Below are 27349 nucleotides of genomic sequence, written 5' to 3'. Positions count from 1 at the left end.
CAGCCATAAATCCATGGGTAGTCTTCACTATTGTGCCTTACTCATTTCTTCGTCCCTTAATTAGACCATAAACTCCTTGAGGGCAAGGACAGCTTTATCAACCTCCGTGTCTTTAGGGCCTAGTACAGTGCCTGGCATATAGACACACTTCATCAATGGTTGCTATTAAATTGAATGAATTAAAATCACCTTGAAGAACTTAACTTTCTTTAACACAAAGCACTGGAGGGAAAAACAAATTGCACTCTAAATTTGAAACTGATTTAGGAAAAAAAACATGTTCTCTGGATATAAGAAATTCCCATAGCAGCAATTTTCTCCACTAATTAGTCTGCCTTTTCCAAACTGGGCAGGGGCAGTTGGCATGGCAAATGTTCAGCTTCTGGATGGACATCTAGGATATTCTCTAGCACCAACAGCTGCAGCCATAACCTCATTACTCAACTCTGGGCACAGTTTCCTTTTTAGAGAGGCATATGTTAAATAAATAAACCAATCAACCAAACAAAGAAGCCAAAACCAAAACCAATAGCCTTACAAATAAACCTTGCATTCCTGAATAAATGTAAACTGAGCTCACCCTTCCTAAACCTGGCATCAGTCATCTATGATTCCTGGTGGAAATGACCAATCAAAATCAATCCATACCATTGGGAAAAGTCAGGGGGAAAAAAGGGCTTCCTCTCCAAAAATGGTAAAGAGGAAATGAGAGAAAAAACCCAAAATATTTAGAATGGCATAAAAAGCGACCTGTGTTAACTTCTTTTTGTTTTTACATCTAACAAAGTTTCCTACAGCCCAGTTACCAAGTTGAATCGTGTGGGACAGAGGAGAGCGGTCAAGTGGAGCTGCCTTCAAGAGCTCACAGCTTCACGCTGAGAGGTCCTCCATTTCCCAAGGGTAAGAAATGTTTATCCCAAGACACAGGACCTTTCAGTTGCCCAAAGAGGCCTTCCTCAGCAACTCCTCACTGTTCGGGAGGAGATAGATCAAAGCTAGTCCATTGTCTCTCCAGTCAGAAGCCACACATTCCTGTCAGGTTCCCTCCACATAACCAGGAAAGGTAGTGACAGGATTGTTACTGCACTGAATTAGCCAGAGAAGGGAAAATATAATTGGTTCAGAGGAAAGAACACTAGGCAACATTTGAGAATCTGCCTCTGTTCTCAGAACATGCCTAAGATTAACACTCAGATCCGGGTTTCAGTCTCCTGCTTGGCACCATAGCTTAACCTGCAGTCTCTTGAGAATGCCCAAAGGCTTGTTTCCTATCACCTTAGACTGCAAACCAGTCTAGGGAAGCCTATGGGAAAGTAGCATTTAATTAAAGGGGAGAAAAAAAGTATTTCTTTGTTTCAATGTTTGAAGATTTTTGTTATTGTTTTCACTTGTTCCTGAATCCAATCTGATCCTCAACCAAATGTATAGCAATATAGTGTTACTCTAAAGTGTTACCCATCAAAAAAATTGCCATAGTTTTTATAGTTGAATAAATAAAAACTACTGCATAATATTCCCCCAAACAAACAAACAAAAAAATTCAAACTGAGCTCTTCAAAGCCTGGCAATGAAAGGCAATGATCTACAGCAGGATTTGGGGAGAGAGTGCACTAAGCTGATCCCCTGAGAATCACCTTCCCCTTAAGTACCTCCCTTTAATTACTTCTTTTATATTTATTCTATTTATTTTATTCTCAAAAACTTTTTCGAGAAAGAAAGTACACATGCACATGGGGAAGGGGCAGCAGGCAAGGGGGGAGAGAGAGAATCTTAAGAAGTAGGGCTCTATCTCAGGAACCATGAGATCATGATCAGAGCCGAAATCAAGAGTTGGCTGCTTAACTCACTGGGCCACCCAGGTGACCCTTCTGTTAATTATTATACACCACCACTATGGTTGAAGGGAGACAATGCTCTCTCAGTTAATATTACAATCCAACAGTACACTAGATATATAAACACCAGTAATTCCCAGTTCATGTGTGATCAGGCTGGAAAACATGGTTGGAGAAAGCTTACACAGCCCATTGCCTTTGTCAGCATCCCTGTCCTCACTGCCACAGTGGCCACAATGACTCTGGAACAGCCTGTAGTAGGGTGTGGGGTTGGGAAAAGTGGCTCATTATGACCAAAGCCTTTTTTTTTTTTTTTTTTGGCCCAGGATTTCCCAGGTGATTTCACGATCAATGTCTATACCCAGAATCCAGGGACTTTAGAGTTGGACAGAATCCTCATATTTATTTTTTCTTTTTTTACTTTTCATTCCAAAACACTTTCAGATTTATATAACAGCTGCAAATATAATGCAAAATTACTATATCCCCCTCACGTGGATTCCATCTTACATAACCATATTACAGTCATGAATATCAAGAAATTAATGCAATACACCATTTTTTATTTTTATTTATCTTTTCTTTTTTAAATTGAAGTATAATTAACATGCAGTGTTATATTAGTTCCAGGTGAACAATGAAATGATTTAACAATTCTATACATTTTTCAGTGCTTATCGAGATAAATGTCCTCTTAATTCTTTTTCTCTATTTGACTCATTCCCCACCCACCTCCTCTCTGGAAGCCACCAGTTTATTCTCAGTATTTAAGAGTCTTTTTGTCTGTTTTTTTCTTTGTTTGTTCACTTATTTTGTTTCTCAAATTCCACAGATGAGTGAAATTATACTGTATTTGTCTTTTTCTGACTGACTTATTTCACTTAACCATTCATTTTTGGATAAACATGGGTTCACTTCCATATCTTGGCTATTGTAAATAATGCTATAATAAACATAGGAATGCACATATCTTTTTAAATTAGTATGTTCATTTTCTCAGGATAAATACTCAGTAGTTGCATTATTCTATTTTAACCCTATTTTTAACTTTTTGAGGAACCTCCATACTATTTTCCACAGTGACTGCATCAGTTTGCATTCCCACCAACAGCGCACAAGGGTTCCTTTATCTCCACATCGTCACCAACACTTGCTACTTCTTATTGTTTTGATTTTAGCCATTCTGACCTGTGTAAGGTGATATCTAATTGTGGTTTTAATTTGCATTTCCCTGATGATGAGTGATGTTGAGCATCTTTTCATATGTCTGCTGGCCATCTATATGTCTTCTTTGGAAAATTGTCTACTCAGGTGCTCTGTCCATTTTTTAATTGATTTTTTGGGGGGGAGTGTTGAATTGCTTATATACCTTGATAATATAAATCAATATGTTTTGAGTTTTTGAATACATTTATTAAGGGATATTAACCCTTTATCGGATATTTGCAAATATCTTCTCCCATTCAGTAGGTTGCCTTTTGGTTTTGTTGATGGTTTCCTTTTGCTGTGAAAAAGCTTTTTATTTTGGAGTAGTCTCAATAGTTTAATTTTGCTTTTGTTTCCCTTGCCTGAGGAGACAGATCTAGAAAAATATCTCTATGGCTGATGTCAAAAAGATTGCTGTCTATGTTTTCTTCTAGGACTGTTACAGTTTCAGGTCTCACATTTAGATCTTTAATCCATCTTGAGTTTATTTTTGTGACAGCATAAGGAAGTGGTGTAGTTTCATTCTTCTGCATGTGGCTGTCCAGTTTTCTGAGCACCATTTGTTGAAGAGACTATCTTTTTCCCATTGCATATTCTTGTCTCCTTTGTCAAAGATTAATTGACCATGAATGCAAGGGTTTATTTCTAGGCTCTCTATTCCGTTCCACTGATGTATGTGTCTTTTTGTGTGTGTATGTGCTAGACCATACTGTTTTGATTATACATCTTTGTAGTATAATAGAAATCTGGGATTGTGATGCCTCCAGCTTTGTGCGGCTTTGGATATTCCACCACTTTCGTCGTCCTATAAAATTTTAGGATTATTTGTTCTAGTTCTGTAAAACATGATGTTGGTCTTTTGATAGGGATTGCATTAAATCTGTAGATTGCTTTGGGTAGTATGGACATTTTAACAATATTGGTTCTTTCAGTCTGTGAGCATGGAATATCTTTCCATTTCTTTGTGTCATTTCCAGTTTCTTTCATCAGTGTTTTATATTGTTCAGAGTACAGGTCTTTCACCTCCTTGGTTAAGTTTATTCCTAGGTACTTTATTATGATATATCACTTTTATCTAATCTATAGGCCTTATTCAAAATTTATCAGTTGCCCAATTAGTATTCTTTATCTGGACCAGGATCACATATCAGTTGTCATATCTCTTTAGTTTCTATTAATTTGAAACGTTCCTCTATCTTTATCTTTCATAAGCTTAAAGATTACTAACCAATTATTTTGAAGAATGTCCCTAATTTGGGGTTTGTCTAAAATTTCCTCAGTTTATGTATTTTGGCTAATACTGCCATGTCCTTGTCAGTGGATCATATCAAGAGGTACTTGTTATTGACATCTCATTACTGGTGACATTAACGCTGATCATTTGAAGTGATTTCTCCAAATTAAATTTATTCTTTCTCCTCTCGTAATAAATAAGTATGTTGGGGTAAAACACTTTGAGACTATGTCAATATCCTGTGTCTCATTATGCATTTTTATCTAATATTCACCTGTGAATTTTAGCATCCATTAAATGTAGTACTAATATTTAATTGATGATTCTTACTACAGTATTGTTTGCCAAATGGTGATTTTTTTTTATTTATATATGAAATTTATTGTCAAATTGGTTTCCATACAACACCCAGTGCTCATCCCAAAACGTGCCCTCCTCAATACCCATCACCCACCCTCTCCTCCCTCCCACCCCCCATCAACCCTCAGTTTGCTCTAAGTTCTCAACAGTCTCTTATGCTTTGGCTCTCTCCCACTCTAACCTCTTTTTTTTTTTTTTTCCTTCCCCTCCCCCATGGGTTCCTGTTAAGTTTCTCAGGATCCATATAAGAGTGAAAACATATGGTATCTGTCTTTCTCTGTATGGCTTATTTCACTTAGCATCACACTCTCCAGTTCTATCCACGTTGCTACAAAAGGCCATATTTCATTTTTTCTCATTGCCACGTAGTACTCCATTGTGTATATAAACCACAATTTCTTTATCCATTCATCAGTTGATGGACATTTAGGCTCTTTCCATAATTTGGCTATTGTTGAGAGTGCTGCTATGAACATTGGGGTACAAGTGCCCCTATGCATCAGTACTCCTGTGTCCCTTGGATAAATTCCTAGCAGTGCTATTGCTGGGTCATAGGGTAGGTCTATTTTTAATTTTCTGAGGAACCTCCACACTGCTTTCCAGAGCGGCTGCACCAATTTGCATTCCCACCAACAGTGCAAGAGGGTTCCCGTTTCTCCACATCCTCTCCAGCATCTATAGTCTCCTGATTTGTTCATTTTGGCCACTCTGACTGGCGTGAGGTGATACCTGAGTGTGGTTTTGATTTGTATTTCCCTGATAAGGAGCGACGCTGAACATCTTTTCATGTGCCTGTTGGCCATCCGGATGTCTTCTTTAGAGAAGTGTCTATTCATGTTTTCTGCCCATTTCTTCACTGGGTTATTTGCTTTTCGGGTGTGGAGTTTGGTGAGCTCTTTATAGATTTTGGAGACTAGCCCTTTGTCCGATATGTCATTTGCAAATATCTTTTCCCATTCCGTTGGTTGCCTTTTAGTTTTGTTGGTTGTTTCCTTTGCTGTGCAGAAGCTTTTTATCTTCATAAGGTCCCAGTAATTCACTTTTGCTTTTAATTCCCTTGCCTTTGGGGATGTGTCGAGGAAGAGATTGCTACGGCTGAGGTCAGAGAGGTCTTTTCCTGCTTTCTCCTCTAAGGTTTTGATGGTTTCCTGTCTCACATTCAGGTCCTTTATCCATTTTGAGTTTATTTTTGTGAATGGTGTGAGAAAGTGGTCTAGTTTCAACCTTCTGCATGTTGCTGTCCAGTTCTCCCAGCACCATTTGTTAAAGAGGCTGTCTTTTTTCCATTGGATGTTCTTTCCTGCTTTGTCAAAGATGAGTTGGCCATACGTTTGTGGGTCTAGTTCTGGGGTTTCTATTCTATTCCATTGGTCTAAGTGTCTGTTTTTGTGCCAATACCATGCTGTCTTGATGATGACAGCTTTGTAGTAGAGGCTAAAGTCTGGGATTGTGATGCCTCCTGCTTTGGTCTTCTTCTTCAAAATTACTTTGGCTATTCGGGGCCTTTTGTGGTTCCATATGAATTTTAGGATTGCTTGTTCTAGTTTCGAGAAGAATGCTGGTGCAATTTTGATTGGGATTGCATTGAATGTGTAGATAGCTTTGGGTAGTATTGACATTTTGACAATATTTATTCTTCCAATCCATGAGCAGGGAATGTCTTTCCATTTCTTTAAATCTTCTTCAATCACCTTCATAAGCTTTCTATAGTTTTCAGCATACAGATCTTTTACATCTTTGGTTAGATTGATTCCTAGGTATTTTATGCTTCTTGGTGCAATTGTGAATGGGATCAGTTTCTTTATTTGTCTTTCTGTTGCTTCATTGTTAGTGTATAAGAATGCAACTGATTTCTGTACACTGATTTTGTATCCTGCAACTTTGCTGAATTCATGTATCAGTTCTAGCAGACTTTTGGTGGAGTCTATCGGATTTTCCATGTATAATATCATGTCATCTGCAAAGAGCGAAAGCTTGACTTCATCTTTGCCAATTTTGATGCCTTTGATTTCCTTTTGTTGTCTGATTGCTGATGCTAGAACTTCCAGCACTATGTTAAACAACAGTGGTGAGAGTGGGCATCCCTGTCGTGTTCCTGATCTCAGGGAAAAAGCTCTCAGTTTTTCCCCGTTGAGGATGATGTTAGCTGTGGGCTTTTCATAAATGGCTTTTATGATCTTTAAGTATGTTCCTTCTATCCTGACTTTCTCAAGGGTTTTTATTAAGAAAGGGTGCTGGATTTTGTCAAAGGCCTTTTCTGCATCGATTGACAGGATCATATGGTTCTTCTCTTTTTTTTTGTTAATGTGATGTATCACGTTGATTGATTTGCGAATGCTGAACCAGCCCTGCATCCCAGGAATGAATCCCACTTGATCATGGTGAATAATTCTTTTTATATGCCGTTGAATTCGATTTGCTAGTATCTTATTGAGAATTTTGGCATCCATATTCATCAGGGATATTGGCCTGTAGTTCTCTTTTTTTACTGGGTCTCTGTCTGGTTTAGGAATCAAAGTAATACTGGCTTCATAGAATGAGTCTGGAAGTTTTCCTTCCCTTTCTATTTCTTGGAATAGCTTGAGAAGGATAGGTATTATCTCTGCTTTAAACGTCTGGTAGAACTCCCCTGGGAAGCCATCTGGTCCTGGACTCTTATTTGTTGGGAGATTTTTGATAACCGATTCAATTTCTTCACTGGTGATGGGTCTGTTCAAGCTTTCTATTTCCTCCTGATTGAGTTTTGGAAGAGTGTGGGTGTTCAGGAATTTGTCCATTTCTTCCAGGTTGTCCAATTTGTTGGCATATAATTTTTCATAGTATTCCCTGATAATTGTTTGTATCTCTGAGGGATTGGTTGTAATCATTCCATTTTCATTCATGATTTTATCTATTTGGGTCATCTCCCTTTTCTTTTTGAGAAGCCTGGCTAGAGGTTTGTCAATTTTGTTTATTTTTTCAAAAAACCAACTCTTGGTTTCGTTGATCTGCTCTACAGTTTTTTTAGATTCTATATTGTTTATTTCTGCTCTGATCTTTATTATTTCTCTTCTTCTGCTGGGTTTAGACTGCCTTTGCTGTTCTGCTTCTATTTCCTTTAGGTGTGCTGTTAGATTTTGTATTTGGGATTTTTCTTGTTTCTTGAGATAGGCCTGGATTGCAATGTATTTTCCTCTCAGGACTGCCTTCGCTGCGTCCCAAAGCATTCGGATTGTTGTATTTTCATTTTCGTTTGTTTCCATATATTTTTTAATTTCTTCTCTAATTGCCTGGTTGACCCACTCATTCGTTAGTAGGGTGTTCTTTAACCTCCATGCTTTTGGGGGTTTTCCAGACCTTTTTCTGTGGATTTCAAGCTTCATAGCATTGTGGTCCGAAAGTATGCATGGTATGATTTCAATTCTTGTAAACTTATGAAGGGCTGTTTTGTGACCCAGTATATGATCTATCTTGGAGAATGTTCCATGTGCACTCGAGAAGAAAGTATATTCTGTTGCTTTGGGATGCAGAGTTCTAAATATATCTGTCAAGTCCATCTGATCCAATGTCTCATTCAGGGCCCTTGTTTCTTTATTGACCGTGTGTCTAGATGATCTATCCATTTCTGTAAGTGGGGTGTTAAAGTCCCCTGCAATTACCACATTCTTCTCAATAAGGTTGCTTATGTTTATGAGTAATTGTTTTATATATTTGGGCGCTCCGGTATTCGGCGCATAGACATTTATAATTGTTAGCTCTTCCTGATGGATAGACCCTGTCACTATTATATAATGTCCTTCTTCATCTCTTGTTACAGCCTTTAATTGAAAGTCTAGTTTGTCTGATATAAGGATGGCTACTCCAGCTTTCTTTTGGCTTCCAGTAGCATGATAAATAGTTCTCCATCTCCTCACTCTCAATCTAAAGGTGTCCTCAGGTCTAAAATGAGTCTCTTATAGACAGCAAATAGATGGGTCTTGTTTTTTTATCCATTCTGATACCCTATGTCTTTTGGTTGGCGCATTTAATCCATTTACATTCAGTGTTATTATAGAAAGATATGGGTTTAGAGTCATTGTGATGTCTGTATGTTTTATGCTTATAGTGATGTCTCTGGTACTTTGTCTCACAGGGTCCCCCTTAGGATCTCTTGTAGGGCTGGTTTAGTGGTGACAAATTCCTTCAGTTTTTGTTTGTTTGGGAAGACCTTTATCTCTCCTTCTATTCTAAATGACAGACTTGCTGGATAAAGGATTCTCGGCTGCATATTTTTTCTGTCTAGCACACTGAAAATCTCGTGCCAATTCTTTCTGGCCTGCCATGTTTCAAAAGAGAGATCAGTCACGAGTCTTATAGGTCTCCCTTTATATGTGAGGGCACGTTTACCCCTTGCTGCTTTCAGAATTTTCTCTTTATCCTTGTATTTTGCCAGTTTCACTATGATATGTCGTGCAGAAGATCGATTCAAGTTACGTCTGAAGGGAGTTCTCTGTGCCTCTTGGATTTCAATGCCTTTTTCCTTCCCCACTTCAGGGAAGTTCTCAGCTATTATTTCTTCAAGTACCCCTTCAGCACCTTTCCCTCTCTCTTCCTCCTCTGGGATACCAATTATGCGTATATTATTTCTTTTTAGTGTATCACTTAGTTCTCTAATTTTCCCCTCATAGTCCTGGATTTTTTTTATCTCTCTTTTTCTCAGCTTCCTCTTTTTCCATAACTTTAGCTTCTAGTTCACCTATTCTCTCCTCTGCCTCTTCAATCCGAGCCGTGGTGGTTTCCATTTTGTTATGCATTTCGTTTAAAGCGTTTTTCAGCTCCTCGTGACTGTTCCTTAGTCCCTTGATCTCTGTAGCAAGAGATTCTCTGCTGTCAGCTATACTGTTTTCAAGCCCAGCGATTAATTTTATGACTATTATTCTAAATTCACTTTCTGTTATATTATTTAAATCCTTTTTGATCAGCTCATTAGCTGTTGTTATTTCCTGGAGATTCTTCTGAGGGGAATTCTTCCGCTTGGTCATTTTGGATAGTCCCTGGCGTGGTGAGGACCTGCAGGGCACTTCCCCTGTGCTGTGGTGTATAACTGGAGTTGGTGGGCGGAGCCGCAGTCAGACCTGATGTCTGCCCCCAGCCCACCGCTGGGGCCACAGTCAGACTGGTGTGTGCCTTCTCTTCCCCTCTCCTAGGGGCGGGATTCACTGTGGGGTGGGGTGGCCTGTCTGGGCTACTTGCACACTGCCAGGCTTGTGATGCTGGGGATCTGGCGTCTTAGCTGGGGTGGGTAGGCAAGGTGCACAGGGGCAGGAGGGGCAGGCTTAGCTTACTTCTCCTTAGGTGATCCACTTCAGGAGGGGCCCTGTGGCAGCAGGAGGGAGTCAGATCCACTGCCGGAGGTTTGGCTCCGCAGAAGCGCAGAGTTGGGTGTTTGCGCGGAGCGAGCAAGTTCCCTGGCAGGAACTGGTTCTCTTTGGGATTTTGGCTGGGGGATGGGCGGGGGAGATGGCGCTGGCGAGCGCCTTTGTTCCCCACCAAACTGAGCTCTGTCGTCAGGGGGCTCAGCAGCTCTCCTTCCCTTTGTCCTCCAGCCTTCCCGCTTTCTGAGCAGAGCTGTTAACTTATGACCTCCCAGATGCTAAGTCGCGCTTGCTGTCGGAACACAGTCCGTCAGGCCCCTCCGCTTTTTGCAAGCCAGACTCGGGGGCTCTGCTTGGCCGGCGAGCCGCCCCTCCGCCCCGGCTCCCTCCCGCCAGTCCGTGGAGCACGCACCGCCTCGCCGCCCTTCCTACCCTCTTCCGTGGGCCTCTCGTCTGCGCTTGGCTCCGGCGACTCCGTTCTGCTAATCCTCTGGTGGTTTTCTGGGTTATTTAGGCAGGTGTAGGTGGAATCTAAGTGATCAGCAGGACGCGCGGTGAGCCCAGCGTCCTCCTACGCCGCCATCTTCCCTCTCTCAAGGGCAAATGGTGATATTCTAAATGGTGATATTTTATATCCATCATTCCTTCTACATTTATTTTTAATTTTTCTTTTAATGTTTTTTTTAAAGTTTATTTTGAAAGACAGAGAACAAAGCAAAAATGGGGTGGGGACAGAGAGAGAGGGAGAGAGATTTCCAAGCAGGCTCCGCACTGTCATCACAGAACCCAACACAGCGCTTGAACTCACAAACCACGAGATCATGACCTGAGTCAAAATCAAGAGTCGGAAGCTTAACCGACTGAGCCACCCAGGTGTCCCTCCTTCTACTTTTATTAATTGGAATACTATTGTAAGGAGGAGCTTTCTTTTCTCATGATCCATATAGACTCCTAGATTCTCATTTTATTCCATGGGTTATTATGTATTATTGTCAATATATTTTTTTTCCTCAAAATTTCTGCAGATGTGGTCACTGGGAAGCTTTGCAAGTTGGATCTTGTGTTCTTTGACATGTCTCCATCATTTTCATGTACTTTGTGGAAGGAATGTTAATGCTTAACTAATCCACCTTTAAATCACCTCCAAGTGCTCTTGGCAAGTAGTCACCCAAACTATGTCTGACAAAATCCAGCATTAGAGAACTTGCATGTCCAGCACAGGATTATCCTTCTCCAGACAGTTCTGATGTCCAAGTACGCTTCTCAGTTTTGACTTTGTTTTCTCAGTCTTCCTAGCTACTCATAGTATACAACTGAAGGTTAAAGACTGAGCTAATCCTGACCAAAATTTTAACTTTATTCATAGAATTATAATTAAGTAACTCATCCAGAACTGTAATTAGGTTAGCCAAACATGACCTCGGATTCCATATTGCCAAAATGGCAGCTCATGCCTTCTCTTCTCTCTTAGCATCAGTGCCCCTCACTCGACACGGACACCTAAGATTGAGCCTCCACCTTGGTTACTAGTATTAACTATTACCCAGTCCTTTTGGAAGAGTAAAATCTGCATCTTCACATGATGATGAGGCACCATGTTTTTCAGTCGTGTTTTTGTTAGTCCTATTTCTTTCTGACGCTGAAGCCTTACTCCAAACGGTACTATACGTGTGGTTTCAAGCGCTTGCTCAATGACCAGCTGCATCAGCAATACCTTGGGAGCTTGTTAAAAAATACATATTTATGGACTCCTCTCCTGAATTATTGGGCAAATCTTCTTAAGCCTCAGATCTTCATCCATAAAGATGAAGTGCTTGCTTTATAGGATTGTCAGGAAGAGTCAATGAAATTATGTATGTGAAGTGTTTAGCATTCTGCTTGACCAAAGCTAAATAGTAAACAACATCAGCTGCTATTATTATTATATAAATATTACTGCTATAACTGTTACTAGGCAAGTATCAAAAATGTATCAGATATTTTACTTTCTCCTGAATGAGTAAAAAATAGATGTCTAGAGGTGTGGCATTGCCCATTACCATTATATTTCATGTACAATAGGTGGCAGCAGAGGCTATATACATTGGCTCTAGTGGTCAAGTAAGGGATACCATAGAATGGAACTCAGAAAAAATAATCTTCTATATGAAGATTTGTCATCTTCCTGTTATCTATATGCTCCCAACCCAATTATCTATGTAGAAAAGTCCTGGATTGGAAACAAAGGAGTTAACTTTCTACTAAGATCTACCATTTTTTAGCCTCTCTGGGATTCCATCTCTTTATCTGTCAAATGAGGACTTGATATCAGAGGATTTCCAGAATTGCTTCCATATCTAAGACCTTATGCTTCTATTAACTGAGAGTCTACAACCTACTCTCAACGTTCTGTGTGCAGATGATACCAATTTATCATTTCATGCTGGACTTCTCTTCTTACAAGAGTTACATTCTTCTCTGCCAAGAGGGCTGTCATCACTAAATAAGACTAAACAGTGAAAAGAAAGCTGTTTCCACTTCCTGGTGTATTTGCAACTTCCCACAACGGATGGCCAAATATTTGCTATGTTTTCTATTTCACTCCTCACCCATCTGCTCCACTGTTGAGTATTCTTCTTTCAGTACAAGCATGCCTTCTAAAATATCAAACTTTTTTAAAAGGCATTCAAATTATACCTAAAGGTTTGGATTTTGATGTCTATTAACTGTAAGAGAGCTTTGAAATAGCAAATTAGTCCTGGATCCTCATTTCCCTTCATGCTCACTTTCAGTTCATCTGAAATCGGCTTAAATACCTGTTGCTCTCATTGTACTATTATTTTCACTGGGCTTCCCTTTGTTGTACTAATATTTAACAACAGTGACATCAACAACAACTAAGCTTCATGGAATGCTTGCCAGGTACTGTTCCAAATGCTTTACCTATATAGCATCTCATTCAATTCTTACAATAATTCTATGAACAGGTGAAATATAAAAGCACTTTGTGGTTCTTGTTTGTTAATGTTTCTCATCTTTTCCTTCAATCCATTCTCTCCACACACATTTCAGAGCTATTTACCGAATGTATCCAAAGCCTGCAACATATTTTCCCATGCGCTTTGCCAGACTTAAACAAAACTTACTTTCCACAGTCCCACCCTTCAGCATATTCCACTTCTATTTCCCATTTCATGTAAAATGAGATATCTCTTATCTTTGCTTTTGTAAAAATTCATTTATTGTTAGTTAAATAATATTAATTTCAGTCAGTCATCATGTAGACAAGTCCTAGATTGGAAACAAGAATTAGCTTCTAATCTGAGAATGTGAGATATTCTCTATGATCATATTCTGCTCTATGCTGTACATTAAAAAAATTTTTTTTCAGAGTCCATGTGTGTTCACTATCGAAAACTAAAACAAAACAAAAAGCAATGAAGAGGGCAAATTACAAATTCCACTATTTAAGGTAATCATAATGGATATTTTTGCAGAAACCTCTCATTTTCCCATATATTTATATAATTAAGATGATACCATATTAAAAATGCTTTCAGTAAGACTAATCAGGTAGAAATAATAATTCTTTTTCATTGCTTTGTTTGCCAGTCTAGCATACCTCTAATAGCTCTTCTGTATATGAGGTTTTGGAAAACTAACATTTCTATTGACCATTGTTTTCTGCCTAATCTACTTACCACCATTGTCTACTTCCAATGAATACAGAAAAGTTTATGTAACAAGAATTAACTTATTATTATTTTGAAGCTCTAAATAGTTAAGGGATGTATTTTTAAGAGTAGTATTTTTAGAACTTTAAAATATTTATCATTTAAAGAAAGACAAGCACTTGCCTTCATCTCCATCATCCCCAAATGGGTAGAAGAGAGCAACAGCTAAATTGATGAACACAGCCAAGTTGAAGGAAATGCTCCCCCACAGGGATATGTGCCTTGAGAACCAGAACAGGGCAGGGTTACCTAGTGAGCAAAAAGTGTGATGGGACAAAACGGAAGAATTAATTTTGATCTCAACACAAGAACCCTACTGAAACAACATTTTACTAAATTGTGTTTTTGTAAAGTAGTATAAAAGCACATTTAAATAAACATCAAAAATGACTTATTTAAGAAAGTTTATAATCAGTACCATAAGGGAGTTTTCTATTTGATTCCTTCTTTATTCTTCAGCCAATTTATACCCAAGCCATTATAAAGGTGTGGGTAATTTTGCAATTGCTAAACATGGTCAGAAAAGGTGATTCTGTAATAATTCCCTCTGACACATCCCTAAAGCAGTTTAGGGGAAAGACAGTTAGTGGATGCCTGGGGCCCCCCTTAACAGAACAGTATGTATCACTTTGTAAGTCAGTAATATTGATTAATTGGTCCCACTCCCATGCCTTAAGTCAAAAGAAGAAGAAGAAGAAGAAGAAGAAGAAGAAGAAGAAGAGAAGAAGAAGAAGAAGAAAAGAAAAGAAGAGAAAAGAAAAGAAAAGAAAAGAAAAGAAAAGAAAAGAAAAGAAAAAAAAAGAAAAAGGAAAAGGAAAAAAAAAAAGCTCAAACCAGACTTATGTCTGATGAATATTCCTATGACCCAAAGTTACCTGAAATTCTGAACCTTAATAGCATGGTATAATACTGCTTACTGGGAACTCATGATTTATAATATCTAAGTTTTATTTATTTTTGAGAGAGAGCGAGAAAGAGAGAGAGAGAGAGAAAGAGAGAACGATTGGGGGGAAGGGCAAAGAGAGAGGGAAAGAGAGAATCCCATGAATGTGGGATCAATCCCATGAACTGTGACATCATGACCTGAGCTGAAATCAACAGTTGCATGCTTAACCAACAGAACCACTCAGGCACCCCTTACAATATCTAAGTTTTAAACCTTAACACTTCCTAAAAACTTGGGTTTTTAACGGCAGAAAAACATGAAAGATACAATAGGAAGTACTAATAAGTGGGAGAGGCTTTACTGAATATTTTCAGAAATGAGATTCTGTATTTATCTTCAGAAATGAATTAGTAGGTGCATCTACTAAATCTACATCTCCTAAATAACTGAACAAATATGAAATGCATACAAATTTGACCACATGACTTTTTCAGAGCTTGTCCATTCTCTAACTCTTACTATCTAAACATCACATCTAAAATATTGGAGTTACATGAGGGAGAAAGGAACATCAAGTTTCAAGGAGAAATTATAAACTTTTCAAATTATGTTCTGTGAATTCCAATCTGGGATCTGCTGCTCACTTATAAACTGCACTAAACTGAAACAGGCTATGATTTGCTATGGCATTTAGTTGACTGACATATCTTAAATTGTAAATATCTGCATCTCCATCATTTTTATTAGGAGTCTTCATTTTAAAAAGCAGAATATTGGGGTACCCAGATGACTCAGTTGGTTAAGTGCCCAACTCTTGACTTTGGTTCAAGTCATGATCTCGTGGTTCTTGAGATCGAGCCCCACACTGGGCTCTGTGCTGGCAGCATGGAGCCTGTTTGGGATTCTCTCTCTCCCTCTCTCTCTGCCTTTCCTCCCTCACATGCTCTCCCCTCCTCAAAATAAATAAACTTAAAAAAATGAAAAGTTGAACATTAAGACAAAATAGAAGATGTTGATACATACATTTGTAGTATATCCAATGAATCATTTCTATCTATAACCTCATAAGTTGCTTCCAAACTTTAAATGTAAGATGTACATTGAAATTCATTTTCAGATTTGTTTTTTAATAACTGATAAAATATTTATCCAAAAAAGAACAAACCCCACAAGCACTAGTTCATTATTCAACTTAGTTTAGTCAGGGATAAAATGTGTGCTTTTCCAATGTCCCAAATAAAATTGTTGAATTTTCATGTATGTGTTCTAGACACCCTAAATTTTCTCTGAATTCCATAAGGTTCTATATGGCAAAATGCTAAGGGAGAGTCATTTCTTTATTTTTCAAATATTCTGATAAGAAAGCCTAACAGTGCATACCATAATCTTATAGCCAAAGATGGTATGTCACAAGCTCCACTCAAATCCATAAACCACACTCAGTAAAGTTCCTAGGAAACTGGAATGATGAAACACTGTTGAATGGAGGTATTGAGAACATATGCCTGCTGGTCTGGAAAACATCCCCCAAGGATAGGAAAGACCTAATCTAGAGTTTCCCCCTACTAATTTTTGTTTAAAACTCATGATATCCCTTATCTGGGGAAGCAAACTAAAGTGTATTATAAACTTTAAAATTTTTAAATTTTAGATGTGCCTCGGTGGCTCAGTTGGTTAAGTGTCCAACTTCAGCTCAGGTTCTCATGGTTCTCAAGGTTCATGACTTCAAGTCCCACATCAGGTTCTCTGCTGTCAGCACAGAACCCACTTCAGATCTTCTGCCCCCTCTCACTCTGACCCTACCCCCCAAATAAATAAACTTTAAAAAAAGAATTTAAAAATTTTAAAACTCAATATGTCCATATAGAGTTGACTGCTGTGATGTAAGTAATGGAAACTGTATTATATTAATTTGGGGGGAGGGGAGGGGCAGAGGCGAGGCAGAGAAAGAGAATCTCAAGCAGGCTCCACACTTAGTGTGGAGCCCAACACGAGTTACAGTTTCACAACTATGAGATTATGACGTAGGCTGAAATCAAGAACAATGCTCAAGTGACTGAGCTACCCAGGCGCTCCTGCATTATATTAATTTTTAACTGTAAAATTATAACATTGCTTTATTTTAATACAAGTGTCACAGAATTTTTAGTCTGACTTGGCAAGGTAAAGATATTTTGAAAGAAAGAATGACTTTCAAGAAAACATTAAAAAATCTACTCACTCATAGGATCTTAAGATAAGAGAGGACAAGCATGCTGGTGCCGATGTCTCTCCATCCCATTCACTGATCGTTAAGGCCAGTCAGAGCCCATTCAAGGACAGCAGACTTGCAGCTGTTCAGCAGTTGAAACATACAGCTGCAAGCTTGCATTTCATAATATTTATAAAACTACAGGATCAGCACTAAAAGATGATCTAATGTAGTCTTCTGTTTCTGTTAAGCCACAGGTGTCTCAGCTCTCACTCAGGTGTGGACTGAGATTATATTCTTAAGCCTATAAGTGATTTGAGTACCATCAAATGGCAAGAAATTAAAAGCCAATTTAGGGATGCCTGGGTGGCTCAGTCAGTTAAGCGTCCAAGTCTTGGTTTGCACTCAGGTCATGATCTCATGGTTTGCGAGATCAAGCCCTGCGTCAGACTCTGCACTAACAGCATAAAGCCTACTTGGGATTCTCTCTCTACCTCTCTCTCTGTCCCTGCTCTACTCACACTCTCGCTCAGAATAAATAAATAAGTTGTAAAAAAAAATTTAAATGAATCCTGTTATGTATCCTAAAGTACCAATTTATCTACCATTATGCTCAAAACTAACCATTTTAGTTTATTGTACTTACTCCTGATTTTCTTCTGCCACTTCATTTCATTGTAGAGATCTTCAGTTTGCTGGAAAAAGTCATTCACTTTACTTCCTTGTTCATCCCTTTCAGTTGTGTTGAACACACGGCTCTTGGATTCTCGCGTAAGGTATTCACATATATTGGGGACAGGAAAAACTATTTGTTCCATTGTCCTATCATGCCGAACAATCTGAAAATATTAATGTGCATTTGCTTTAGCTTTTGGGCACTTCAGTCTTAGACTATTTTGTGTTTTTAGCATGAGTTTATGAATGATATTTTATTAGTTAAGTTTGAAAAAACATGCCAGCATGAAATCCCTAGAATAATCCTTTAGTGTACTACTTTTCATTGTTGTCTTTAAGAAAAATTAGGGACACCTGGGTGGCTCAGTCGGTTAAGCATCCGACTTTGGCTCAGGTCATGATCTCACAGTTTGTAAGTTCAAGCCCACGTCGGGCTCTGGGTGGACAGCTCATAGCCTGAAGCCTGCTTCAGATTCTGTGTCTCCCTCTCTCTCTGCCCCTGTCCCACTCACACTAGGTCTCTCTCTCTCTCTCTCAAAAGTAAATGAACATTAAAAAAATAATAAATGAATAATAAATAATAAATTAATATTAAAAAATAATAAAAAAAGAAAAATTAACTGATGACTGTATCATAAATACTATGTTATAAATAACAAAACCCCAAATCTTTATTCTTTCTGGACTAACATTAAACTTCTGTCACCCATTTTTTATTTTCATGAGTTACATCAGAGAATTAAGAACTAAGTGATTGGCTGCATAACCTTAAACACAGCACTTGGTATATCTGCATCTTATTCTTAGCTTATTCTTCCTAAAAAGATCTGTTGGAGACCAAATGACATACTCAACGTGATGTGCCCTGAGTTCTATAGAAAAAGGTGCTTTATATCATTAAATGTTTCCTACTCATGGCAAAACAAATTTTTGTAGGTATAATATCCATTTAAATATATAACTAGATGTAAGTACTCCTTATTTTCAATTTGTCTTATTTGGTACTTGTGACAGTTTAATGTTAGACTAAACAAAACAAAAACTAGCTGAATATTTTCATACGAATTCACCATGCAACAAGGGTTTGTTTAGACTAAATCTCAAGGTACATGTTTATATACTCTGCTTATCCCTCAAAAATGAATCAGGATTGGTCTAAGCCAGAAAGGCCACCCTACTACTCCCCTTCACCACAGGCTGGTATAGTGGGGCAAGCATGTGACCTAGTTCCAGGAAATGAGGCATAAGTAGAAATATCCTGGTGGCAGGGGAGAGGGAATCAGGAAAGATTTTGCTTCCTGAAAAAACAGAGAGTCACATGAAAGAAACAAAATAATAAAGCCAAAAAACTAAATACAAAATACAAAAAACTCTTGTTTTGGCCTGTATTCTTTTTCTTCCCACTTAGAACAAAAGGTAATAGAAGGGCATGATGCCTAAAACTCTGGCAGCCCTTTTGCAACCTACCTTGAGGTGAGATATCACCAGCATAATAAGGAAGACACAAAATAAGATAGGAAAGGCCTGCATGTCTGAAGACATCACTGAGTTATTGAATCAATTGTAGAACTACTGGTACCTACAGACTTCACTTTATGTGGGATAATCAAATATTTTTATTGTTCAAACAATGGTCAATCTGGTGTTCTGTTACTTGTAATATAAGCTATCCTAAATGATATGTAAATATGCAAACTAAATGCTAGAATACTATCATATAAACACACAAAAAAGGGGCACCTGGGTGGCTCAGTCAGTTAAGCATCCGACTTTGGCTCAGGTCATGATCTCACAGTTTGTGGCTTTGAGCCCCATGTCGACTCTGTGCTGACAGTTCACAGCGTAGAGCCTGTTTCAGATTTTGTGTCTCCCGCTCTTGTTGCCCCTCCCCATTCATGATCTGTCTCTGTCTCTGTCTCTTTCTCAAAAATAAATAAACATTAAAAAATGAAAAAAAATACACACACAGAATGAAATTTAGTAGCAGTAAATAAAATTCCCAAACACAGGTTAAAGAAGTCAATTGTACAAAAGAAAAATTGGACCTATTTATATTGCAGGGGGGAAAAATGTTGTTTTTTTTTTTGCTTGATCCAAAAGTATAAAACCATAAAAAAAAATTCTCAGGATGCATTTAAGAAATAGTGTCTGTATACCATGATCAAGTGGGATATATTCCAGGGATGCAAGGGATGTTCAACATCCACAAATCAGTCAATGTGATGTAGTACAGTAACAAAATAAAACATTAAAATCATATAATCAGTTCAACAGATGCAGAAAAAGCATTTGAGAAAGTTCAACATCCATTTATGGTAAAAACTTTCAACAAAGTGGGTATAGAGGGAACATATCTCAACATAAAAGCCATACCTGACAAAGTCACACAGCTATCATAATATACCAACAGTGCAAAGCTGAAAGTTCCTCCTCTAAGATCAGTACCAAGACAATGATGTGTTGAAATCAACATTAATTCTTCTGTTTTGTCCCATCACACCTTTTGCTCACTAGGTAACCCTGCCCTGTTCTGGTTCTCAAGACACATATCACTTTTATTCAACATATTAGAAGTCCTAACCAGAGCAATTAGACAAGAAAACAAAAGACATCCAAATTGGAAAAAAAGAAGTTAAATGGTCACTATATCTAGAGGACATGATATTAGGTATAGAAAACCCTAAATACTCCAACAAAAAAGTGTTAGGAATACTAAACAAATTCAGTAAAGTGGCAAGACACAAAAATTAATACATAAAACTCTGTTGTATTGCTATACACTAATAATGAACTATCAGAAAGAGAAATAAAGAAAACAACCTCATTCAGAATTTCATCAAAAAGAACACAACAGTGGCTCCTAGGTGGCTCAGTCATTTGAGCATCCAACTCTAGATTTTGGCTGAGGTCATGATCCCAGCGTCATGGGATCAAGCCCCACATGGAGTTCTGCACTGAGCGTAAAGCCTGCTTAAGATATTCTCTCTCTGTCTGTCTCCCTCTGCTCCTCTCCCCCACTTGTGTGCTCTCTCTCTCTCTCTCTCTCTCCAATACCTAGAAATAAATTTAATCAAGGAGCTAAAAGATCTATATATTAAAAACTGTAAGACACCAATGAAAGAAATTGAAGAAGCCACAAATAAATGGAAAAATATTTCATGCTCATTGTTTGGAAAAACTAATATTTTTAAAATATCCATACTACCCTAAGCAATAAACAGATTCAATGCAATCCCTGTCAAAATTCCCATGACATTTTTCAAATGGAACAAACACTCCTAACAAAAAAGGAACAGACTTAAAATTTGTATGGAACCACTGAAGACCCCAGATAGCCAAAGCAAGTTACAGACAGAAATTACACTCCCTTATTTCAAACAGTATTACAAAGCTATAGTAATGAAACAGTGTGGTATTGGCATAAAAAACAGAAACACAGATGAATGGAACACAATAGAGAGCCCAGAAATAAATCCATGCATATGTGGTCAATTAGTTAACCATGAAGGAACCAAGAACACAAAATGAGGAAAGGACAGTCTCTTCAATAAATGGTTTGGAAAATTGGACAGCTACATGCAAAAGAATGAAACTGGACCACTACCTTACACAGTACACAAAAATTAACTCAAAATGATCAAAACTTAAACAGAACACTTGAAACCACAAAAAGTCTTAGAAGAAAACAGGTAGTAAGTTCCTTGACATAGGTCTTGAAGATGATGATTTAAATCACATGACAAAAGCTAAGGCAACAAAAGCAAAAATAAACAAGTGGGGGACCAAATTTGCGAGGAGAGGGAAGATGGCGGCGTAGGAGGACGCTGGGCTCACCGCACGTCCTGCTGATCACTTAGATTCCACCTACACCTGCCTAAATAACCCAGAAAACCACCAGAGGATTAGCAGAACGGAGTCGCCGGAGCCAAGCGCAGACGAGAGGCCCACGGAAGAGGGTAGGAAGGGCGGCGAGGCGGTGCGTGCTCCACGGACTGGCGGGAGGGAGCCGGGGCGGAGGGGCGGCTCGCCGGCCAAGCAGAGCCCCCGAGTCTGGCTTGCAAAAAGCGGAGGGGCCTGACGGACTGTGTTCCGACAGCAAGCGCGACTTAGCGTCTGGGAGGTCATAAGTTAACAGCTGTGCTCAGAAAGTGGGAAGGCTGGAGGACAAAGGGAAGGAGAGCTGCTGAGCCCCCTGACGACAGAGCTCAGTTTGGTGGGGAACAAAGGCGCTCGCCAGCGCCATCTCCCCCGCCCATCCCCCAGCCAAAATCCCAAAGAGAACCAGTTCCTGCCAGGGAACTTGCTCGCTCCGCGCAAACACCCAACTCTGCGCTTCTGCGGAGCCAAACCTCCGGCAGCGGATCTGACTCCCTCCTGCTGCCACAGGGCCCCTCCTGAAGTGAAGCTAAGCCTGCCCCTCCTGCCCCTGTGCACCTTGCCTACCCACCCCAGCTAAGACGCCAGATCCCCAGCATCACAAGCCTGGCAGTGTGCAAGTAGCCCAGACAGGCCACCCCACCCCACAGTGAATCCCGCCCCTAGGAGAGGAGAAGAGAAGGCACGCACCAGTCTGACTGTGGACACAGCGGTGGGCTGGGGGCAGACATCAGGTCTGACTGCGGCTCCGCCCACCAACTCCAGTTATACACCACAGCACAGGGGAAGTGCCCTGCAGGTCCTCACCACGCCAGGGACTATCCAAAATGACCAAGCGGAAGAATTCCCCTCAGAAGAATCTCCAGGAAATAACAACAGCTAATGAGCTGATCAAAAAGGATTTAAATAATATAACAGAAAGTGAATTTAGAATAATAGTCATAAAATTAATCGCTGGGCTTGAAAACAGTATAGCTGACAGCAGAGAATCTCTTGCTACAGAGATCAAGGGACTAAGGAACAGTCACGAGGAGCTGAAAAACGCTTTAAACGAAATGCATAACAAAATGGAAACCACCACGGCTCGGATTGAAGAGGCAGAGGAGAGAATAGGTGAACTAGAAGCTAAAGTTATGGAAAAAGAGGAAGCTGAGAAAAAGAGAGATAAAAAAATCCAGGAGTATGAGGGGAAAATTAGAGAACTAAGTGATACACTAAAAAGAAATAATATACGCATAATTGGTATCCCAGAGGAGGAAGAGAGAGGGAAAGGTGCTGAAGGGGTACTTGAAGAAATAATAGCTGAGAACTTCCCTGAAGTGGGGAAGGAAAAAGGCATTGAAATCCAAGAGACACAGAGAACTCCCTTCAGACGTAACTTGAATCGATCTTCTGCACGACATATCATAGTGAAACTGGCAAAATACAAGGATAAAGAGAAAATTCTGAAAGCAGCAAGGGGTAAACGTGCCCTCACATATAAAGGGAGACCTATAAGACTCGTGACTGATCTCTCTTTTGAAACTTGGCAGGCCAGAAAGAATTGGCACGAGATTTTCAGTGTGCTACACAGAAAAAATATGCAGCCGAGAATCCTTTATCCAGCAAGTCTGTCATTTAGAATAGAAGGAGAGATAAAGGTCTTCCCAAACAAACAAAAACTGAAGGAATTTGTCACCACTAAACCAGCCCTCCAAGAGATCCTAAGGGGGACCCTGTGAGACAAAGTACCAGAGACATCACTACAAGCATAAAACATACAGACATCACAATGACTCTAAACCCATATCTTTCTATAATAACACTGAATGTAAATGACTTAATGTAACAAGAGATGAAGAAGGACATTATATAATAGTGACAGGGTCTATCCATCAGGAAGAGCTAACAATTATAAATGTCTATGCGCCGAATACCGGAGCGCCCAAATATATAAAACAATTACTCATAAACATAAGCAACCTTATTGATAAGAATGTGGTAATTGCAGGGGACTTTAACACCCCACTTACAGAAATGGATAGATCATCTAGACACACGGTCAATAAAGAAACAAGGGCCCTGAATGAGACATTGGATCAGATGGACTTGACAGATATATTTAAACTCTGCATCCCAAAGCAACAGAATATACTTTCTTCTCGAGTGCACATGGAACATTCTCCAAGATAGATCATATACTGGGTCACAAAACAGCCCTTCATAAGTTTACAAGAATTGAAATCATACCATGCATACTTTCAGACCACAATGCTATGAAGCTTGAAATCAACCACAGAAAAAAGTCTGGAAAACCTCCAAAAGCGTGGAGGTTAAAGAACACCCTACTAACGAATGAGTGGGTCAACCAGGCAATTAGAGAAGAAATTAAAAAATATATGGAAACAAACGAAAATGAAAATACAACAATCCAAATGCTTTGGGACGCAGCAAAGGCAGTCCTGAGAGGAAAATACATTGCAATCCAGGCCTATCTCAAGAAACAAGAAAAATCCCAAATACAAAATCTAACAGCACACCTAAAGGAAATAGAAGCAGAACAGCAAAGGCAGCCTAAACCCAGCAGAAGAAGAGAAATAATAAAGATCAGAGCAGAAATAAACAATATAGAATCTAAAAAAAACTGTAGAGCAGATCAATGAAACCAAGAGTTGGTTTTTTGAAAAAATAAACAAAATTGACAAACCTCTAGCCAGGCTTCTCAAAAAGAAAAGGGAGATGACCCAAATAGATAAAATCATGAATGAAAATGGAATTATTACAACCAATCCCTCAGAGATACAAACAATTATCAGGGAATACTATGAAAAATTATATGCCAACAAATTGGACAACCTGGAAGAAATGGACAAATTCCTGAACACCCACACTCTTCCAAAACTCAATCAGGAGGAAATAGAAAGCTTGAACAGACCCATAACCAGCGAAGAAATTGAATCGGTTATCAAAAATCTCCCAACAGGGGCGCCTGGGTGGCGCAGTCGGTTGAGCGTCCGACTTCAGCCAGGTCACGATCTCGCGGTCCGTGAGTTCGAGCCCCGCGTCAGGCTCTGGGCTGATGGCTCAGAGCCGGGAGCCTGTTTCCGATTCTGTGTCTCCCTCTCTCTCTGCCCCTCCCCCGTTCATGCTCTGTCTCTCTCTGTCCCAAAAATAAATAAACGTTGAAAAAAAAAAAATTAAAAAAAAAAAAATCTCCCAAAAATAAGAGTCCAGGACCAGATGGCTTCCCAGGGGAGTTCTACCAGACGTTTAAAGCAGAGATAATACCTATCCTTCTCAAGCTATTCCAAGAAATAGAAAGGGAAGGAAAACTTCCAGACTCATTCTATGAAGCCAGTATTACTTTGATTCCTAAACCAGACAGAGACCCAGTAAAAAAAGAGAACTACAAGCCAATATCCCTGATGAATATGGATGCAAAAATTCTCAATAAGATACTAGCAAATCGAATTCAACGGCATATAAAAAGAATTATTCACCATGATCAAGTGGGATTCATTCCTGGGATGCAGGGCTGGTTCAACATTCGCAAATCAATCAACGTGATACATCACATTAACAAAAAAAGAGAGAAGAACCATATGATCCTGTCAATCGATGCAGAAAAGGCCTTTGATAAAATCCAGCACCCTTTCTTAATAAAAACTCTTGAGAAAGTCGGGATAGAAGGAACATACTTAAAGATCATAAAAGCCATTTATGAAAAGCCCACAGCTAACATCATCCTCAACGGGGAAAAACTGAGAGCTTTTTCCCTGAGATCAGGAACACGACAGGGATGCCCACTCTCACCACTGTTGTTTAACATAGTGCTGGAAGTTCTAGCATCAGCAATCAGACAACAAAAGGAAATCAAAGGCGTCAAAATTGGCAAAGATGAAGTCAAGCTTTCGCTCTTTGCAGATGACATGATATTATACATGGAAAATCCGACAGACTCCACCAAAAGTCTGCTAGAACTGATACATGAATTCAGCAAAGTTGCAGGATACAAAATCAATGTACAGAAATCAGTTGCATTCTTATACACTAACAATGAAGCAACAGAAAGACAAATAAAGAAACTGATCCCATTCACAATTGCACCAAGAAGCATAAAATACCTAGGAATAAATCTAACCAAAGATGTAAAGGATCTGTATGCTGAAAACTATAGAAAGCTTATGAAGGTAATTGAAGAAGATTTAAAGAAATGGAAAGACATTCCCTGCTCATGGATTGGAAGAATAAATATTGTCAAAATGTCAATACTACCCAAAGCTATCTACACATTCAATGCAATCCCAATCAAAATTGCACCAGCATTCTTCTCGAAACTAGAACAAGCAATCCTAAAATTCATATGGAACCACAAAAGGCCCCGAATAGCCAAAGTAATTTTGAAGAAGAAGACCAAAGCAGGAGGCATCACAATCCCAGACTTTAGCCTCTACTACAAAGCTGTCATCATCAAGACAGCATGGTATTGGCACAAAAACAGACACTTAGACCAATGGAATAGAATAGAAACCCCAGAACTAGACCCACAAACGTATGGCCAACTCATCTTTGACAAAGCAGGAAAGAACATCCAATGGAAAAAAGACAGTCTCTTTAACAAATGGTGCTGGGAGAACTGGACAGCAACATGCAGAAGGTTGAAACTAGACCACTTTCTCACACCATTCACAAAAATAAACTCAAAATGGATAAAGGACCTGAATGTGAGACAGGAAACCATCAAAACCTTAGAGGAGAAAGCAGGAAAAGACCTCTCTGACCTCAGCCGTAGCAATCTCTTCCTCGACACATCCCCAAAGGCAAGGGAATTAAAAGCAAAAGTGAATTACTGGGACCTTATGAAGATAAAAAGCTTCTGCACAGCAAAGGAAACAACCAACAAAACTAAAAGGCAACCAACGGAATGGGAAAAGATATTTGCAAATGACATATCGGACAAAGGGCTAGTCTCCAAAATCTATAAAGAGCTCACCAAACTCCACACCCGAAAAGCAAATAACCCAGTGAAGAAATGGGCAGAAAACATGAATAGACACTTCTCTAAAGAAGACATCCGGATGGCCAACAGGCACATGAAAAGATGTTCAGCGTCGCTCCTTATCAGGGAAATACAAATCAAAACCACACTCAGGTATCACCTCACGCCAGTCAGAGTGGCCAAAATGAACAAATCAGGAGACTATAGATGCTGGAGAGGATGTGGAGAAACGGGAACCCTCTTGCACTGTTGGTGGGAATGCAAATTGGTGCAGCCGCTCTGGAAAGCAGTGTGGAGGTTCCTCAGAAAATTAAAAATAGACCTACCCTATGACCCAGCAATAGCACTGCTAGGAATTTATCCAAGGGACACAGGAGTACTGATGCATAGGGGCACTTGTACCCCAATGTTCATAGCAGCACTCTCAACAATAGCCAAATTATGGAAAGAGCCTAAATGTCCATCAACTGATGAATGGATAAAGAAATTGTGGTTTATATACACAATGGAGTACTACGTGGCAATGAGAAAAAATGAAATATGGCCTTTTGTAGCAACGTGGATGGAACTGGAGAGTGTGATGCTAAGTGAAATAAGCCATACAGAGAAAGACAGATACCATATGGTTTCACTCTTATGTGGATCCTGAGAAACTTAAGAAAAACCCATGGGGGAGGGGAACAAAAAAAAAAAAAAAAGAGGTTAGAGTGGGAGAGAGCCAAAGCATAAGAGACTGTTGAGAACTGAGAACAAACTAAGGGTTGATGGGGGGTGGGAGGGAGGAGAGGGTGGGTGATGGGTACTGAGGAGGGCACGTTTTGGGATGAGCACTGGGTGTTGTATGGAAACCAATTTGACAATAAATTTCATATAAAAAAAAAATAAAATAAAGTAAATGAGCTATACCAATGAGACAAAGAAAAACAAAAGCAATTAAACACAATAGCTTAAAAAAAAATAAAAAAAAAATAAACAAGTGGGACTACATCAAACTAAAAAGCTTTTGCACATCAAAGGAAACCATCAACAAAGTGAAAAAGCAAGTTACTGAATGGGAGAAAA

General features: G+C 39.2%; 1 protein-coding gene across 7 annotated transcripts in view; it reads right to left on the bottom strand.

Annotated features, from left to right (window-relative positions):
* ITPR2 (inositol 1,4,5-trisphosphate receptor type 2) overlaps positions 1-27349 on the bottom strand; it is a 515364-nt gene that overhangs the window by 96375 nt on the left and 391640 nt on the right. For all 7 annotated transcript variants that reach the window (XR_015253713.1, XM_086713794.1, XM_025930361.2 and 4 more), the window contains 2 exons: positions 17405-17597; positions 13805-13930 (listed from right to left, as the gene is read on the bottom strand). Coding sequence is in view for 6 of the 7 variants with exons in the window: in XM_086713794.1 (XP_086569920.1) it covers positions 13805-13930; positions 17405-17597 (319 nt within the window). In the remaining variant the exon portion in view is untranslated. The remainder of the gene's footprint in view (positions 1-13804; positions 13931-17404; positions 17598-27349) is intronic.

The sequence above is a fragment of the Puma concolor genome, chromosome B4 (assembly GCF_028749965.1).
Source record: "Puma concolor isolate L17-30 chromosome B4, mPumCon1.1.hap2, whole genome shotgun sequence".
Lineage (NCBI taxonomy): Eukaryota > Metazoa > Chordata > Mammalia > Carnivora > Felidae > Puma > Puma concolor.
This window is presented reverse-complemented; position numbering and strand designations above follow the sequence as displayed.